Source organism: Rosa rugosa, chromosome 2, assembly GCF_958449725.1.
Source record: "Rosa rugosa chromosome 2, drRosRugo1.1, whole genome shotgun sequence".
In the NCBI taxonomy this organism is placed as follows: Eukaryota; Viridiplantae; Streptophyta; class Magnoliopsida; order Rosales; family Rosaceae; genus Rosa; species Rosa rugosa.
In genome coordinates, this window is record NC_084821.1 from 21,684,844 (window position 1) to 21,704,076 (window position 19,233).

Here is a 19,233-nt window from a genome sequence, read left to right on the forward strand (position 1 = left end):
CCTTGATTCCCTCCTGCTTGATTTCCTCTTTAATTTTTCACGCCATCTCCTTCTTTCCATTTATGAGCTTATTTCAGCTCATTTATTTTCAAGAACCTGAAAATAGGAACTATTAATACAAGTAGAAACTTTATGAAAACAAGAAATGGAAACTTTCCTCACTAAAATGGAAACTTGCTAGAAATGGAAAATAAAAACTACAAAAATGGAACCTTTCTACAATAAGGAACTTTCCCACTCGAAGAATGGAAACTTTCCTAAACAGAGTTTTATTAAGGAAATAACGCAGAAAATATAGGGAAATAATAGTTAAAACGTCGCATTAAAATGCTCCTATCAGAATCCCCCACACTTAGCTTTTGCTAGTCCCTTAGCAAAATCACACAAAGAATCAACTAAGACTCAACGAAAATTTAAAGACTCTACACAAACAAAGACTCTAATGCCCTTCAACTTTTTGTCTCAGCAATCTCTTACTTTCACAACACCAAGATTAGCACTTAATCAAGAATCAGTGTTTAAGCATTCGAGAGTTAATTGAAACACATAATTCACATATACACAAGTAGGACTTGGTTGTAACAATGGTGGTGGTTTCTGTTAAGCATGTTTCAGACAAGTATGATTTAAATCCTCACAAGGTATATCCACTCTTTCTTCTCTCAGATCATGGCAATGCTTAAAAGCTTATAATCACTCAATTATATGTGAGAGAAAATATTTTGAGGCAATCAAATAGCTCACATATATAAGAAACAAAAAGCACTTTGTGAATATAATTTTTTCAAAAGATCTAATGAAAGATATCAACTACTTGCACGAATGGACCCAAGCCATAGGTTCAACTCTTGTAACTCATCTCCACATCAAAGGCTGTCCCATCTTAAGGATCAAGAAGGTCTTCTCAAGGGTTGTAATGGGGCTAAGGCTCAAGGTTTAAAGAAACAAAAGGTAAGGATCTATCAAAGTGTCCTAAAAACCTAGCAGAGCACATGTAGATGTAGAGACCTCGAAATATCCCACCAAGGCATTGCAAAAACGTCACTTTCCCCTAGAGGTAACATAAAAGGGCCAAATGTCTTCATGTTGGGCCCAATCTTCATTGTAAACTTCCCTTGAACTCTAGTGAAATGGACAAAGGCCAAATTTTTCTGTAGTGGGCCTTCAATTCAAAGCAAACTCCAAAATCACTAAGTATGGGGGACTAAAATCCATAAATATTATTTCTTTTCTTTTCTAGCCATGTATATTTTTTTCTTTTCTTTTTTCACGGCTTTCTCATAATTTTTCTCTTCATGGACAAGTCTACCCCCACACTTGAACTTTCACATTTTCTCAATCTTCATCCTTAGTACCAAACCCATGTAGTATGTCTCAAAAGATAGCTCCACTAAGTTCTTAGAACAAAGGGTAAGGTTGTCACTATACTAAGCTTCATGGTTAAGGATTTTAAGGGTGATGAACGAAAAGGCTTAACGTAGGCTCAAAAGGGCTTATCTAGGGGGGTCCCACGACGGGCACAAATGGGGACACAAGTTTATTTGGCAATGGTGGTAATTCCTAAGGTACCTCTATCCCTTCCAGAATCAGGGCCATGTATTGATATCACGTCTCAACAAGCACAAGAGTGAATTCTAGCATTCTCTAGTCCATTAAACTTAATCTATGGCAAGCAGTCAATCAAATGAAGAATAATGAGATCATCAAAACATCGCCAAGAAATTAAGAATATATATTTTTCATTTTCACTCCAAGAAAAAGGGACATGGCTCAATTATCTCACATGGACTTTATGAATCAAAACTTATCTTAACATGCTCATATTCTGTACCAAGGTCACGAGATCCATATCCACTACACATGCATACATTTTTCATATATCTCAATTAACCAAAGAATACCATGTTAAAATCATCTCAATATTGTGATCCTCTTTTAGCCATAATTTCAGAGATATAGAATCATCCTAGACAGTTGAAGGGGCATCCTATGACTCAAAACAAAAACAAAAACAAATTTTTTTTTTATTTTTGACATTTTTCAATTTTTTATATTTTTGAATATATGACTCAAAATAAAAGACTCAAATATAAATCCCTTCCCCCACACTTAAATATTGCATTGTCCTCAATGTAATCAGTTAAAAGCAGGCAATGAAACACTTAAGCATATAGGGATGAAATTTACGAAAATAAAGTGCAAGGAAAAACAAAAGGTACAAAATAAAGAAGTAGGGAGGAAAAAACAAATCTGCGTTGAAGGCTCCTCCACAGCTACTTCTGAATTGGGTTGCCTCCCAAGCAGCGCTTAATGTTTATAGTCTTTCAGCCTAGACTTGTACCTCCATTTAGTCCTCTGATTGTGGGGCGTTTGGGAGGGGTACATCCTCCACTTCATGTTCCACAAATGCTTCATAATAGGGCTTCAAGCGATGGCCATTGACTTTGAACTCGTGGCCAGTTTGTTCACTCTTGATCTGTATAGCTCCATGGGAGAACACATTAGTAATAATGAAAGGTCCAATCCAACGAGAACGAAGTTTACCTGGGAAGAGTTTGAGACGAGAATGGAAGAGAAGAACTTTTTGACCCACAACAAAAGTCTTCATTCGAATCATTTTATCATGGAATGCCTTAGTCTTTTCTTTATAAATGTTGGCACTTTCGAAAGCATCATTCCTAATCTCCTCTAACTCTTGCAACTGCAGCTTCCTATGAAGCCCAGCTTCATCAAGATCCATGTTGAACTGCTTCACAGCCCACCAAGCTTTGTGCTCTAACTCCACAGGTAAATGGCAAGGTTTGCCATAGACAATTCGATATGGGGACATACCTATGGGAGTCTTATATGCAGTTCTGTAAGCCCACAAAGCATCCTCCAAGCGTAGGGACCAATCCTTCCTGTTAGGGTTCACAGTCTTTTCCAATATCCCCTTGATCTGACGATTTGAGACTTCAGCCTGCCCACTAGTTTGGGGGTGATAAGGTGTAGAAACCTTATGTGTAACATCATATTTCTTCAACAAGGCCTCAATCGTCCGATTGCAAAAGTGGGATCCACCATCACTAATGAGAACTCTAGGCATTCCAAACCTGCTAAAAATGTTAGACTTGATAAAATCTGCAACAACCTTAGAGTCATTAGTACGAGTGGCCTTTGCTTCCACCCATTTGGAAACATAGTCCACTGCAAGTAAGATATATAAACACCCAAAAGATGAAGGGAAAGGTCCCATGAAATCTATACCCCAGACATCAAATATTTCAACAGTTATGATATTAGACAATGGCATTTGATCTCTAGAGCTTAGATTTCCTGTTCTTTGGCATCTATCACAAGTTAGACAATAGGTATGTGCATCCCTAAATAATGTTGGCCAAAAGAACCCAGACTCTAACACCTTAAACGCAGTCTTTTTAGACCCAAAGTGACCCCCACATGCTTTAGAATGGCAAAAAGAAAGTATGGCATTATGTTCATGTTCAGGCACACATCTCCTAATCAGTTGATCAGAGCAATATTTCCACAAATAAGGTTCATCCCAAACATATTGCTTAACAGTTTTCTTAAGCCTATCTCTATGAGCACGTGACATGGTATCAGGAATCTTCCTAGAAACAATATAGTTCACAATATCAGCATACCATGGTTCGCTTACCTGAAGTCCAAAGAGCTGCTCATCTGGAAACGTCTCCACCAGAGGGAGAGGGTCTTCTGCATGCACCAAACGACTCAAGTGGTCAGCTACCACGTTTTCACTACCCTTCTTGTCCTTGATTTCAACGTCAAACTCTTTTAAGAGTAGGACCCATCTGATAAGCCTTGGTTTCGCCTCCTTCTTGGTCATCAAGTACTTCAAAGCTGCATGGTCAGTATAAATAATCACCTTGGTACCAAGTAAGTAGGAACGAAACTTTTCAAGGGCAAAGACAACTGCAAGGAGCTCTTTCTCTGTGGTAGAGTAATTCATTTGTGCATCATTCAGAGTCCTTGAGGCGTAGTAGATGGCATAGGGTCGTTTGTCCTTCCTTTGCCCCAAAACAGCTCCAACTGCATAGTCAGAGGCATCACACATCAATTCAAAGGGCAAGGACCAATCTGGAGGTAGCATGATAGGGGCTGACGTCAACAACTCCTTAAGCTTGTCAAAAGCATCTTGACATTCCTTGTCAAATTGAAACGGCACATCCTTCTGGAGTAGTTGGCATAGAGGTCTCAAAATCTTGGAGAAGTCCTTGATAAACCTCCTATAAAAACCTGCATGGCCAAGGAAAGAACGAATCTCTCTCACAGAAGTGGGAGAGGGTAAGTAACGCACAATATCCACCTTGGCCTTATCAACCTCTATCCCCCTAGCAGAAACAATATGTCCTAGAACTATTCCTTGTTTAACCATAAAATGGCATTTCTCCCAATTAAGTACAAGGTTAGTTTCCATGCAACGTTTTAGAATTATTTCCAGATTATTAAGACAATCATCAAAATTCTTTCCAAAAACTGAAAAGTCATCCATGAATACCTCTATGATTTTCTCAATATAATCTGAAAAAAATACTTACCATACACCTCTGAAAGGTACCTGGGGCGTTGCAAAGTCCAAAGGGCATACGTCGATAGGCAAACGTCCCAAAGGGGCAAGTGAAGGTTGTCTTCTCTTGGTCTTCATTGGCTAGGGCAATCTGATTGTAGCCTGAGTAGCCATCCAAGAAGCAGTAGTAATCATGGCCAGCCAAACGCTCAAGCATCTGATCAATGAATGGAAGAGGAAAGTGATCTTTCCTTGTTGTTGCGTTGAGCTTCCTATAATCAATGCAAACTCTGTGGCCTGTGACTGTCCTTTGGGGCACCAGTTCGTTCTCAGCATTTTTCACCACAGTTACCCCAGATTTCTTGGGCACAACCTGAACTGGAGAGACCCACTTGGAGTCTGAAATAGGGTAGATCACCCCACAATCAAGGAGTTTGATGACCTCCTTCTTCACAACTTCCATCATAGGAGGGTTGAGACGACGTTGAGCCTCTCTAGTGGGTTTTGTCCCCTCCTCAAGAAGTATTTTATGGACGCAAGTAGTAGGGCTTATTCCCTTGATATCCGCCAATGTCCATCCTATGGCGGTCTTGTGTTGCTTCAACATCTCCACCAATCTCTCCTCTTGAGACGAAGTAAGAGAGGAGGATACAATCACTGGTAAAGTCTCCTTGTCTCCTAAGTAGACATACTTCAAGTGGTTTGGTAGAGGTTTAAGTTCAAGTTCTGGTGCCTGAACCACTGAAGGTAAAGTCTTATTAGCAGATAACTGAATGGACAAGGGTGAAGTAGACTTACCTACATAGGGTGAAGCTTCAAGGAATGAGACGTTTTCAATGATCTTTCCTTCACAAGTCTCCTTCAATTCCTCCTCTGAGATAATGGCACCACCTTTTGTGTACCCTACTCCTTGTTCGAGTGTTGTGGCTAGGGTATCCTCATTCATGGCATCAAACATTTTCTGGGCAAGATCATCCAAAATGTCAATAGAATAACAATCATTTATATCAAGAGGATACCTCATGGCTTCAAAAATGTTGAAGCCAATAACGTCACCATCAAACTCCATGGTGAGAGAGCCTGCATACACATCTATCTTCGTCCTAGCTGTCCTTAAGAAAGGACGTCCCAAAAGTAAAGGAGTGGAACTCACAGGGGAGTCCTCCATTTCCAACACATAAAAATCAGCTGGGAAGATAAGATGGTTAACCTGCACAAGCACATCCTCCAACAAACCTCTAGGGTATGCATTGGATCTAAATTCCCTAAACCCTAAGAAAAGCTGAAAACGTGTCTAGGTGCATCCCTAAATTCCCTAAAGGAATATTAGCCGAAATTCATGAAGAAAATCAGAATAATTCCAAGGAAATTCGGCAATTAAATATTAGGGAGGTATTTTAGAGAATTTTGATTGGTTGGAACACATCACACGGATTACTTGGCATTCTATGATTGGGTGGACTACATCACAAAGCTTACTTGGCGAATTCTCATTGGTGGAAGCTATGTGGAAATTTCTGATTGCTTTGTGAACCCTAGCCGTGCTCCTATATATACCCACCTCTTTGACGTTGAAAAGGGTTCCACATCCCTTAGAAAAATTCAGAAAAATTATATTGTTGCCGTGAGCTTCTCTCATTTTCTCTCCATCCTCTAAAGCAAGCCACGGAGTTCAAGCAAGGCCGAAGGGAGAAGAAGGAGCCGTGACTATTCCTCCACCATCCACCATTGAAGACTTGCTTTCAAGCTTCAAGGATCACAACGAAAATCATCCATCCTCATCTTCCATCCACGGTGTAATTCGACCTCTACTTTGTAACCTTTGTTTGAATTTCGTTGGTTTGCTTTAGTTGACATTCATGATTGAACAAAGTTATTATTTCTGGAATTTTTATGATTAAATGAGAATTTTCAGATTCTATTATTGTAATTCGAGAGTTGCTTATGTGGGTTTGTTTAATTAAATTTGCGTTATAGATAACTTTTGTATTTTAATCTTATGTGGTTCGAAACACTTAGGGTTTTGATATGAATGGTGCTAGGTTTAAGAACATGAAATCGACTTTTCGTTTTGTGTAAACTTGAATCAAAGTAGTAAAGGTTTTGGACAAAGATCGAATTTAATTAACGAGGATTGCAATTAGGTGGACTTTTCCATACTAAGTTGTACACTTGAGTTGATAGCCTTTCTCTATGTGTAATGCGTTGAACATGACATGATTGACTAGCTTTCTAGGGTTTGATTGCATGTTTGATAGGATTAATCTAGGTGCTTTCGCTTAGATTAATTAGCATTGAAAAGTAAAAAATGGGAATTCGTTTGCTTTCGAATGGTTCACATGATCAACTCCTTTCTCATGACTTAGATGAACAATATTAGGGTTTGAATCGATTTTAATCATAAGCTTCGGTTTTAATCTTTGTTCTCTCATTCCATCTTTATGTTTATGTTTTTGCATTTTATTTGTTTTGTTAACTTAGTTTTATTTTCGAAAAAACCAAAATCAAAAATCCCCCCTTTTTGTGTAAAATGTTTATAGTTGTGAATATCTTTGTGAATATTATACTTTGTTTTAATTTTGATTCTTTATTTGTTTGACAATGACAGGTGTACCCTCAATCCCCGGAATAGAACGATCCCTATTTGCTTATACTACTAACGATATTTCAGGGTTAAATTATGCGCTTGCTTTAAGCGTATCAAGTGTTGATGTCTGAACCATCAAGCCTGGAGTATTTGTGTGTGTTTAGTTTGTTTAATAAATTGTGCTTGAAAATCGCGGCATGACATAGTCAAGCATTGAAGGCCTATTAATGATAGTCATAATCTGAATGGAGCATGGTTGTGATCTAATTAATAAGTATACCAACAACCTCTTCCAAATTCACTTTCCAAATAATATTTTGGTAACCTACGTGACAATGTTATTAGAACTTTACATTCTGCATATAATCATTAGAACTCAAGTGAAAAATGACGGTTCCCTTCATCTTCATACGAAAATGAACATAAAACTAAATCTAATTTCAAGTATGTTAATAATAAACAAATGAATAAAAAAATACTTAATACATGTAGTTTCGATACTTGGAATTATTTGTTGTCTTTAGAGTATGAGACATTAGGGGCATTATGACTATGAAGTGACCGGACATTTGTGTTTTCTAACGACATCTTCAAGATTATAGAAATCAAAACTAAACAAAAAAAAAAAATGAGAGGATCATTATGATTATGAGATACATGTTTCTCTTTACAGCTGCATTATAGAATTATAAGGGAAAGGAGATCTCTTAATTAAATTGTCAGCAGACTATAAACTATGTTATATTCTTAGTGCTAACAGAACTTTTCAAGACTTATAATCTAGTATCATAGGACAACATAAAAACTTATTTGATCACAAGTATTTTAGTTATTATGAAGTATACTAGTGTAGGCAGAGATAAAATTCAAAACTAAATCATTTTTAAGTGTTTCAAAATATGTCCATGTGAGATTTCGAATTTTGAAGTTGTTCAAATTTTATTTTTGAGCTTGGAAATGAAAGCTAGAGGTCGCCACAAGTTCACAATATTTTCCGGCGAGCTATTTTTAATGATTTTTTTTTAAGTTTGGGTGGAAATTGAATTTATTAGTGATGTGGCGCCTCATGATTGGTTGAAATCTTTACTTGGTGACCACGGAGTAGTAGCCTTGTTGCTGTTATCCTAAAAGAGTAGTCATCTGCCACTTGTCAAAAATGGACATAAAATTTGTTTTATAGTTGACAAGTGTTTCAAGCACTTTGTTGGTAGTTTTTGGTGTTGACACATGGCAAGTTATCATTGGTCTTCTCTCCCTATAAATAGGAACTTAACCCCCATATATTCCATATCAATTTGTGAGAGACTTTCTTTCTCTATCTTTCTCTCTCTAAAACTTCGACGGATCATAACTTTTGATTCGTAACTCCGATTTAGGATCCGCGAAAGGCTACGGATTCGTCTTGATGTCTTCTTTCTATCTATAGAGGTTTGAGTTATATCCAATTGTTATTTCTAGAAGGCTCATTTTATGAGGCTCGGTTTACGATCGGTATTTTGGGAGACGATTTGTATTGTTGAGAAGGGTAAGGATTCAGAATGTGAGTCGCAGTGTTACTAACTTTGAACAGTGTTGGATTTGAAGCTTGGATTCTAGGTAGGATCTCTCGGGGAACCTTTTCTATTAAATTTATAAAAAGAGTTGAAACCAGTGAATTGTTTGACATTGGTTGATTAAATCTTGAATGTTATCACTTTATGTAAAAGTATGTGTTATAATGATTATGATGTCATTCATGATACATATGCGCTGGGAAATGTGCATATAGATTGTAAAAGAAGTTTGGAAGGATATGTGGAATATCGATTTGAATTACGGGAAATGAATGCTTTTGTGTGGTTGAGCATGACTCGTCTGGCCAAATTTCAGGTGGGCTAATAGAGCTGTTCGATTTTGAAAATCGAGGTTAAGCAAGATGACTAACAAAAAGGGAAAGTGGATTGAATTGTTATTGGGTGTTTGATCATAAATTCGAAATATCTAGAGTCACCCCCGGTTGGTAAAATGCACAGTATAGGACATGTATACTCTTTTGTTTTTGGGCTAAATACAAATTACTACCCTGTGGTTTAGGTCCAAAATCAATTCAGTCCCTGAACTTCTAATTTCATCAAAAACACCCCTGCACTTTCAATTTTGATCTAATAGGTCCAATTTGTTAGTTTTCCGACAATTGAGTTATTTAACTTGTTAATGTGGATCATATATGGCCTATATTTTATGATGTGGTGTCAAGGTGGTCTGCATTGTCAATTTAGGAGTGAGTCCTACTATTAAAAATAAATAGTTTTTCAACAAATAATCCAACTATTTGAAAGAATATTAACGAATTGGACCTATTAGATCAAAATTGAAAGTGCAGGGGTGTTTTTGATGAAACTAGAAGTCCAGGGACTGAATTGATTTTGGACCTAAACCACAGGGTACTAACTAGTATTTAGCCCTTTGTTTTTTATATATGAACTGACGGGTAATTAAGTGAAGCTCATTTGACTTACATCGTTTCTATTATTCATTTTTGTAAGAATTTTTTGATAACTCGATTGTGACATCTAGATAATAATGACTTAAAGAGGCTAGTCCCTACTAAGCGTAAGCTCACCTTTATAGACTTTTGTTCAGGTGTGACATGAGTTTCGAGAAAAGCTAAGTGAGATGAGTCTAAGAGTGGAACAAAGACTGCAAGATTAGAGTAAAAAATGTCTCTGACAGCAAGGATGCACTTAGATACAGTCATTTGGGGCAGTTTGTGTTCCGGTTTCTTTAGACCCAATTATAACAATCAAGACAGGACCGTCCCATATTGCTTTTTGAATTATGAGCTACAATTATTGTGAGCTGAGCTTCTTCGATAATGAGTATAAGAACCACCTGCAACTTTAAAGCAAGTGCAGTATGTTCGATGTTGGGGGTGCTCTGTAGACTTTGTCTTCATCTAATTAACAAACATGAGAATGAGGAATATATACTTATATTTTGGACCGTACTTTCTCGATGAGCTCTTTTCTAAGGATTTTTCCTGATGCCGACTTAGGGACAGTGTTTATGAATGTCACTCGTCGCAGTCTTTTGAAAGATGCAACCTGTTTCAAGAAGCAAATGGATCATAATACAAGAAGACAATTATAGCATCAAGGAAATCAATTTAGATTGTTAGCTGTGGATTCTTCCTTGAAGTTGCCTCCTTACCTGACTCGCTATAAAACTCTTGATATCTTCTTCGGTCAGTGAACTGTTTGGCGAGCGCACAACATATGCAACAGGGACCTCACCAGCTTCAGCATCAGGAAATCTGTATGGGCAAATATTCCAATTATTCAAGTCCTGTAATTAGTACAGGTTATGAATCTTGTGTGCATACAACTTACGGGATGACAACAGCGTCCAATATTTCAGGGTGAGAAACTAGCAGGCCTTCAAGTTCAGCTGGTGCTACCTAGCAGAGGACCACAAAAGCAAAGAAAACATGATTGAATAGTATAGTGGATGTACAAAGCATGCATAAAACAAGAACAGTAAATAAAAGGCAACAGGCAAATCAAAGGAATTGTCCGATGTCTACGATGTGAGTGAGGAAAACAACGTGACAAAGTCTTTTCAAATAAAGAACATGGTAATCATATGATTAACCAAATGACAGGAGATATTGCAACAGTGACAATTTATTTTATATTGAGACCATGGTAATCATTTGATCAGCCAACTGACAGGAGATATTGCTCCTATATAGAAATCAAAATCAACCCACGCCGTTTTCATTATTATTATTATAATTAGTTTTTCATACAGAAACTTTTGTTGGTGTGAGTCACTCCTGCATCGTATGATTGTAGCAATTGTTATGTAACTAGGATTGTATAGTTATTTAGAATATTATGTAGTTAAGGGGGAGTATATTATGATGTAATTAGGTAGTCACTTTCCTATTAGGGTTCTGCATACTTTTTATATATACTCCATCTTTGGAGAAGATAGAGAAGGTAGTCACTTTCTCATACCCCGAAACAATATATGAACTCACTCACAAATATTGTTTGCATCACACAATTCTACCAATACATATATGTTTCCGACATAAGTAAATGTTCAATTCAATAATCTACATATCACAATGCCACACCATCCAAATATATATTTCGAGTTCATATATTGTTTCGGGTTATGACTTTTCGGGAAACAATATGTTGTGGGAAATGGTATTTCTATTGTTTTGAAAAGTGTGTGAAGATGTGGGAGTCACAGGATGTGATTTCTCCTTTTGGTGTTTTGAATAACGTTTTGGGTCCAGTGAGACTCGTTTAAATGTTTTGATCTAAGGGTCAGGTTGACCTAAGGATTCGGGGTCGCAGGTTGTGACCTCAGGCAATTATTATCGTAAGGCTGAACCTCGGCCGAGGTGACAGGTTACGATATATTCAGTTAGAGCTCTAGTCTTTCTGCCAAAGTGTCCAGGTTGGACCGGATTTTCATATTGATTTGTTAGGTTAACATTTCTTATGATTTTGTCATGGGGTGACATGTGCTGTTTCTTTTGGGAAAAGAATGTTGGTTTTTAAGGAATCATGGTGTGTGTTTCTTTTCTTCGAGTTGAAAGGTTTTCCTCGTTATTCACATGAGTTGTTTGACTTCCTTATTTATGTTCATTCTTCATTTCTATTGTGTGATTTTAATGTAATCTCCTGAACTAAGTTATATGCAGGGATTACTGTCTTTTGAATTGTTTGTTTTAATGTAATTTCCTGAACTAAACTATATGCAGGAGTTGCTATGATTTGAATTGTGTGATTTTAGGTGATCTTCTGAACTAATTTTCTATGCAGGGATTACTAATTTTTACCTAGTGTGATTGTATGTTTGGTTGTGTTTTGTGGAGTTAAATGTTGTTGCTTTAATTTATCTCACGAGTTGAGAAATTATAAGCATGCGTGACGTGAGTCATTTTAATTGGGTTTACTCATACGAGCTTCACAAGCTTACCGGGTTTGTTGTTTCAACCCGGTGCACTATTTCATGGTGTAGGGTTTATTGTGCAGGTTAGAATATTGATTAATTGTCGTCGAAGCTGAGGTGTACATTCGGTAGCGTGGATGTCGAAGGGTACTTTGGTTTTAGTCTTCCGCTGTGTAGTGAGTTGTGGTGGGTGTGTTTACTTATTGAATTGTCATTCAGTTTAATTTGTAAACTCTCGGTAATGTAATATGTGACTCTAAAGAACGAGTCGGTATTGACATTGTGAGCTCAATTTGTTTAGTTGCTTAATTTAAATGAAAAATATTCTATGTGTTTTTCTTGTACTTGTTAAGTTATTGCGTCTCGGTTTTGAAATTATTTATTCAAAATTCGGGGCGTGACAAAAAAGAGGTAAAATTGGTGTTGCTTTACGTGTTTCTGGCTTTACTGGTAGTAATACATGGATAATTGATTCCGGTGCGTCTGATCATATGACCTATGATAAGTCTTTCTTTGTTAAGTTGTCATCCCCATCCATAACACATGTCTCTAATGCCAATGGTGAGTTTTTCCTGGTCTTTGGAATTGGGTCTGTCCAGGTTACACCTTCCATTACTCTTCATAATGTTCTCTTTATACCATCTCTGTCTCATCATCTCTTATCTGTGTCTCAGTTGAATACACAAAACAAATGTTCTGTAACCTTTTATCTTATGTATGTCATCTTTCAGGATCTGTGCACTCGAGTGATAATTGGCAAGGGAGACCTGAGGGAGAGACTGTTTCACTTGGATTGCATGTATGCAGGACATACACAAGCACCGCCAAGTCTGCAAAACCCTGTTGCCCTGACATTGAGTTTTGATCGGTTGAATGAGTTGTGGTTGTGGCATCGCCATTTAGGCCATCCATCCTTTGGAGGTATGAAGAAGTCCATGCCCTCTCTGTTTTTGGGAATAAAGGAGTCTAGCTTGCATTGTGAGACTTGTGCTTTAGCTAAGAGTCATTGGTCTAGCTATCCTTCCAGCTTTCATTCTAGTACAATGCCTTTTGAATTGATTCATTCGGATGTATGTGGACCTTCCAAACATTCAACACTTTCTGGAACGCGTTATTTTGTTTTATTCATTGATGATTTCACAAGATTGACTTGGGTTGTTTTACTTAAGTCAAAAGATGCAGTCTTCTCTGCTTTTACAGCTTTTCATAATCTTTTTCGTACCCAATATGATGCTCGTAATCATTCATTTCATGATTACTTCCAATCTCATGGAATTGTTCACCAAACCACTTGCCCACAAACACCAGAACAGAATAGGGTCACTGAACGAAAGAATCGTCATTTGTTAGACATGGGTCGCACCCTTCTCCTTAGTGCCAATATGCCTAAGTACCTTTGGGGAGAGGCAGTGTTGTGTGCCTCCCATCTTATTAATTGTCTCCCATCTTCCTCTCTTCAAGATCGTATTCCATTTGAGGTATTGTCTAGTTATGTCTCTATCCCATCTCTTAGTACCCTTCCTGCTCATGTCTTTGGTTGTGTAGTCTATGTCCATCTTTATAAGAACCAACGTTCCAAGTTAGATGCAAGGGCTCTCAAGTGTGTCTTTGTCGGGTATGGGACTCATAAGAAAGGATACAAGTATTATCATCCTCCCTCTCAATGATTTTATGTCACCATGGATGTGACATTCAGTGAGGATACATGTTATTTTCCACCTTCTACGACTCATAGTCAGGGGGAGCAGGGTGTTTTTTATGAAGGACGATATCAAACAGGACCAACGATCGATCATTTAGTGAAGAGGAAATGTCTAGTGGCCTGAAAACCAACGATACTCCTGCAGAAACAGAAAAGGCAATTACCGAACAGAGCATTGCGAGTTCCGAAACAGAAAAGGCAATTGCTGAATCGTCTACCCATCACCATGAAACTGCCGAACAGACCATTGCGAGTTCCGAAACAGAAAAGGCAATTGATGAATCGTCTACCCTTCAAGAAGAAGCTCCTAACCGTTCAGTCTCTCTCTCTCCATCAGTGGTCTCCCTTGCTCAGTCTTCACCTGAGGTACATAGTAGTTTACCTTTGTCCCCTAACCCACCTTTGTCTATTAGTATTGTTCCTTTAGTCGATTCTATACAGATTCAAACACTAGTCTTACCGGAACGCTCCACTCGTGGTCAGCCCCCAAAGAAATATGAACCAATTTTGAATGCTAAGGCCAAGTATCATGTAGCTAATTATGTGTCTACCCATAGGTTGTCTAAATCGTATATAGCTTTTGTGAATCAATTATCTTCTGTATCACTTCCTAGTAAAGTGCAGGATGCAATGAGGGACGAGAAGTGGATGCAGGCAATGACAGTCGAGATGGATGCTCTTGAGAAGAATTGTACGTGAGAGTTAGTATCATTGCCACTTGGGAAGAAGACAGTTGGTTGTTGGTGGGTGTACACCGTGAAACACAATCCTGATGGTTCAGTGGACAGATATAAGGCAAGATTAGTGGCTAAAGGCTATACGCAAAAGTATGGAGTGGATTATGATGAGACATTTGCACCAGTGGCCAAAATTAACACAATTCGGGTACTTGTTTCGTTAGCTGCTAATCTTGATTGGCATTTGCAACAGTTTGATGTTAAGAATGCATTATTGCATGGTGATCTACATGAAGAGGTTTATATGGATTTGCCTCCTGGATATGGTACTTCTACTGGAAAGCAGGTGGTGTGCAAATTGAAAAAGTCTCTTTATGGTTTGAAGCAGTCTCCCAGAGCTTGGTTTGACAGGTTCACCAAGTTCATGAAGAAAATTGGGTACCAGCAGAGTAATTCAGACCACACCTAGTTTCTTAAGCATCGGTGTGGTAAAGTGACTGCCTTGATTATTTATGTTGATGACATGGTTGTGACAAGTGATGACTTTGAGGAGATTCAGAGGTTACAAGGTCAATTATCTTCTTAATTTAAGATGAAAGATTTGGGTACTTTGAAATATTTCTTGGGAATTGAACTTGCTCGTGGGAAGGATTGTATTGTGTTGAGTCAAAGGAAGTATGTTCTCGACTTGCTGGTAGAAACAAGTATGCTTGACTGTCAACCTGTTGATACTCCTATTGAGCAAAACCATCGGTTAGTAGAGTATTTAGACCAAGTACCTACGAATAAAGCCAGATACCAGAGGTTAGTTGGCTGGTTGATTTATTTATCCCACACTAGACCAGATTTAGCTTATGCAGTTAGTCTGGTGAGTCAGTTTATCCATAATCCTAGTGAGGCTCATATGAGTGCTGTATTTTGTATTTTGCGGTATTTGAAGTTTGCTCCAGGTAAGGGATTACTCTTTTCAAATCATAGTCACTTGGATGTTTCCGGATACACAGATGTGGACTGGGCAGGTAATATTACAGATCGCATGTCTACTTCAGGCTACTTCACGTTTGTGGGTGGTAACTTGGTTACTTGGAAGAGCAAGAAACAGAATGCGGTCGCTCATTCTAGTGCAGAAGCAGAGTATAGGGGAATGGCCCAAGTACTTTATGAGAGGTTGTGGTTGAGACATTTGTTGAGAGATTTAGGGTTCAGACAGAAAAATGCTATGCCGCTTTATTGTGATAATAAGACTGCAATTGAAATTGCTCACAATCCTATTCAGCATGATCGCACAAAGCATGCGGAGGTAGATCGACACTTCAAGAGAAGCTAGATGGACAGATCATTTTGTTTCCCTTCGTTCCTACTGAAGAACAGTTAGTAGATATTCTTACAAAGGCTCTCTCGAGTAAAGCCTTTTATGACTCACTTGACAAGTTGGGCATACGTGATCTGTTTTGAGGAGGAGTGTTGGTGTGAGTCACTCCTGCATCGTATCCCATGATTGTAGCAATTGTTATGTAATTAGGATTGTATAATTATTTAAAATATTATGTAGTTAAGGGGAAGTATATTACGATGTAATTAGGTAGTCACTTTCCTATTAGGGTTCTGCATACTTTGTATATATACTCCATCTTTGGAGAAGATAGAGATAACATTTAGAAATTCCCAAACTTTCTCTTTGCCTTTATTCTGTTTGACTACTTTTACCCAATAGAACTAGTTACAACCAAAATCGCCAGTAGACATTTCATGTATTGATTCCTTCACATCAAAAACAGAAGTTACCTGAAAACCTTTATACTTAATGAGTTCTTTAATTCGGTCAACCACAAAAAGTTGGCCACTTTCATCAAAGTATCCAAGATCTCCCGTATGTACCCAACCATTTTTATCTAAAGTTAGCTGGGTGGCCTGTGGGTTGTTAAAATAACCTGAAAATGAGTAATGTTATCATGATGTTATCATATGCAGGAATATAGAGTAAATGTTATCATATAAAAGCTTTAAATATAACTCAATGAAAAGTTCTACCAATTAACTTCCATACAAAGTTTAATCCAAATAGACCTGATGGACAAATCTAGAGCAAAGGTTTCCAACCTGATTAGATTTGAATAATTTTATTGAACGAAGGCATCCATAACTGAGAATTCTCATTGGAAAAAGAGAGTACTTTTGTCTGTTAAACTACTACCTCAGTTAAAGTGTGCATCATATTGACATGTCTCCAGGCTACTGCTTAAAGTGTTCTTAATCCATGCTAAAAATAGGAAAGTGGAGGGGCAATTAGATTCGCATATCATATAAAGTCTTCCATGCTTATGTTATTGTAGTAAAATGCATATTATTCATTTAGTGGCAGACCAACTTAAATTTCTCTGAAAACATTCCACATAAAATCTTCAGCCGGGAAAGAGTAAACATTGTGAGGGGAGGGAGTGTGATCCACATGGTAATGAACAAAGAAATATTCTCCTTTGGGATGAACAAAGCATTACTACAAGGCCTCTTCTATAAGTAAAAAAAAAAATGAGTTGAAAATTATCATTTGGAATCTTAGATGATACATGACAATGTTCCAACAATTTGCGAATTTCAACCATACCCTTTGAAATAGGTTGCAGTCAGCAGTGATACTTGAACAAATTCATAGTTTGACACAGTGCAGCCTCTGCCAAACTTGGCAATCACTCAATCAGATTTGACTAACTCACCCAACCAACTGAGTTTTCTACAATTTGCCCATAGGTATTGAATACACCCGTCCCAAGCGGAAAAACATTCCTTTGTCATAAATATGTGCAGACTATTAGACATGAAACCTACAAAATATCAATCAAAATTTCTACTGCAAAAATTTTCATCAAACGCGGTCCAAGGTACCTCATGTTTCATTGTTATTGTTCCATACGCAAACTAGCTACCAGAAAAAAAAAAAATGCATTCTCTAATAGAATATGGATTGCAATGCAAATGGAATGAACTGCCAGTTCAAATGCAGGACAATCATGAGTAAGCTAACTTCTCCTAAATGCAGAATAATTGTTCTTTCTCTTCTCTAAGATTAACAACAACCAAATTGAAATTGCACTTACCCATCATCATACTAGGCCCCCTAACCCATATCTCCCCCAACTGCTTCGGAGGGAGAGGCTTCAGTGTATCTACACTGACTATCTGAGATTCAACTCCAGAAACAAGAGTGCCAGCTGAACCACTGTGTCGAGGTCCTACTAGTGAATTCTCAATTGAAATAATTCCACAGGTTTCTGTCATACCATAACCCTGCAAAACAAGCAAACATCTAACCAATGAAGAAGTTTTAAACTCCAAGCTACTAAACTGAGGTCACCTTAAACGTGCAAAACAGACCGACTTCCAAAACCTCTTCACACCCCTAGCGTTTGCAACACTAGATTATGGCTACTCTTTCCACTTCCCAATTTCAATACTTCACATCAACTGAACATTTTCAATTGAAAATCTTATTCAAGAAAAAACTAATCCAAAGCCACAAGTGTCAATCACACTATAAATTAGGATAAGCATGATTAAGTACCTGAATAACTACACCTTGAGGAATAATTTTTGCACACTCCTCCATCAACTCTTTCGCCAGAGGAGCTGCACCAGACGCAATATGCTTCAAAGATGAAAGATTGTACTTCTTAACCACACTGTCCTTTGACAGAGCAAGTATAATAGGAGGCACAACCCACAAATGGGTGACCTTGTACTTCTCAACAGTCATCAAAATCTTCTCCAGATTGAATCTGGACATCGAAATCACAGCATTTCCCTTTCGCAGCTGCGCGTAAGTGATGACGGCCAATCCAAACATATGGAACATTGGCAACACACAGAGAAACACATGGTGCATCTCTCCAGCCACTTCTTGATCTTGTGTGATCATCAGAGAGGAAGCAATGAAATTCCCATGAGTCAGAATCACACCTTTGCTGAGGCCTGTTGTACCTGAAGAGTACAACAGCGCAGCAGTATCAGTCTGCTTAACATTTACACTAGGGAAATCCGAGACAGGCCCAGATAACTGAACCAAATCATGAAAACCCACAATTCTTGAGCTGGATTCAATTTGGGAAGATGAACCTTTCGGTCCTAGAATCACTGCTGGAAAATTTAAACCCTTCACCTTTTCCCACAATTCAGGCACAGTTATAACCAGTTTTGGATTGGAATCCTTGACTTGCTTGGAAAGCTCTGAAACAGTGTAGAGAGGATTTGAAGTTGTTGCAATGGCACCAACTGCAATAATTCCAAGGAAACAAATAGGAAACTGGATTGAATTGGGAGCGAAAATCAGAACCACGTCGTGTTTCTTAATACCCAGATGGATTAAGCCATGGGCAACCTTGATGACCGTTGACTTGAGCTGGGAGAAGGACAAGGTTTCAGAGGACTCGGCATCAATGAGGGCAGGTTTGTGTGGATAAGAAGAAGAGTTTTTGAAGAGGGAAGAGACCATGCTGAGATTTGGGTCTCTGGGTAGTACCAGAGGTGGTCTGAGTGACCTGAAAACTCCATCACGGCCATACCCAGATGTTTCCATTGCAAAATTAAGTCAGAGAAGAGTGATGGGTAATTGGGTAGTTGTTTTTGATAGAATAGAAAGATAACGACTTCGGGGCAAATGGGTTTGTGGGACTATAAGTATTAAGGGTGATGCAGACAAAACCAAAGCTGATCTACTCAGAGAAGGAGGAATTTGTTACCTAAACTATGGTTGAATGTCTGTCTTGGTACGGATAGAAATGTAATGTTGCATGGT

The 19,233-nt window shown here is 38.1% G+C and overlaps 1 protein-coding gene across 1 annotated transcript; it reads right to left on the reverse strand.

Annotated features, from left to right (window-relative positions):
* Positions 1-9,888: 9,888 nt before the first annotated feature.
* LOC133733552 (probable CoA ligase CCL7) lies at positions 9,889-19,202 on the reverse strand. Its single transcript, XM_062161180.1, has 6 exons — positions 18,004-19,202; positions 17,540-17,729; positions 16,230-16,375; positions 10,484-10,551; positions 10,305-10,407; positions 9,889-10,198 (listed from the first exon to the last, which is right to left on the reverse strand). Exons 1-6 carry the CDS (start codon positions 19,012-19,014, stop codon positions 10,085-10,087), a joined length of 1,632 nt encoding a protein of 543 aa, XP_062017164.1. The 5' UTR covers positions 19,015-19,202; the 3' UTR covers positions 9,889-10,084.
* Positions 19,203-19,233: the final 31 nt, after the last annotated feature.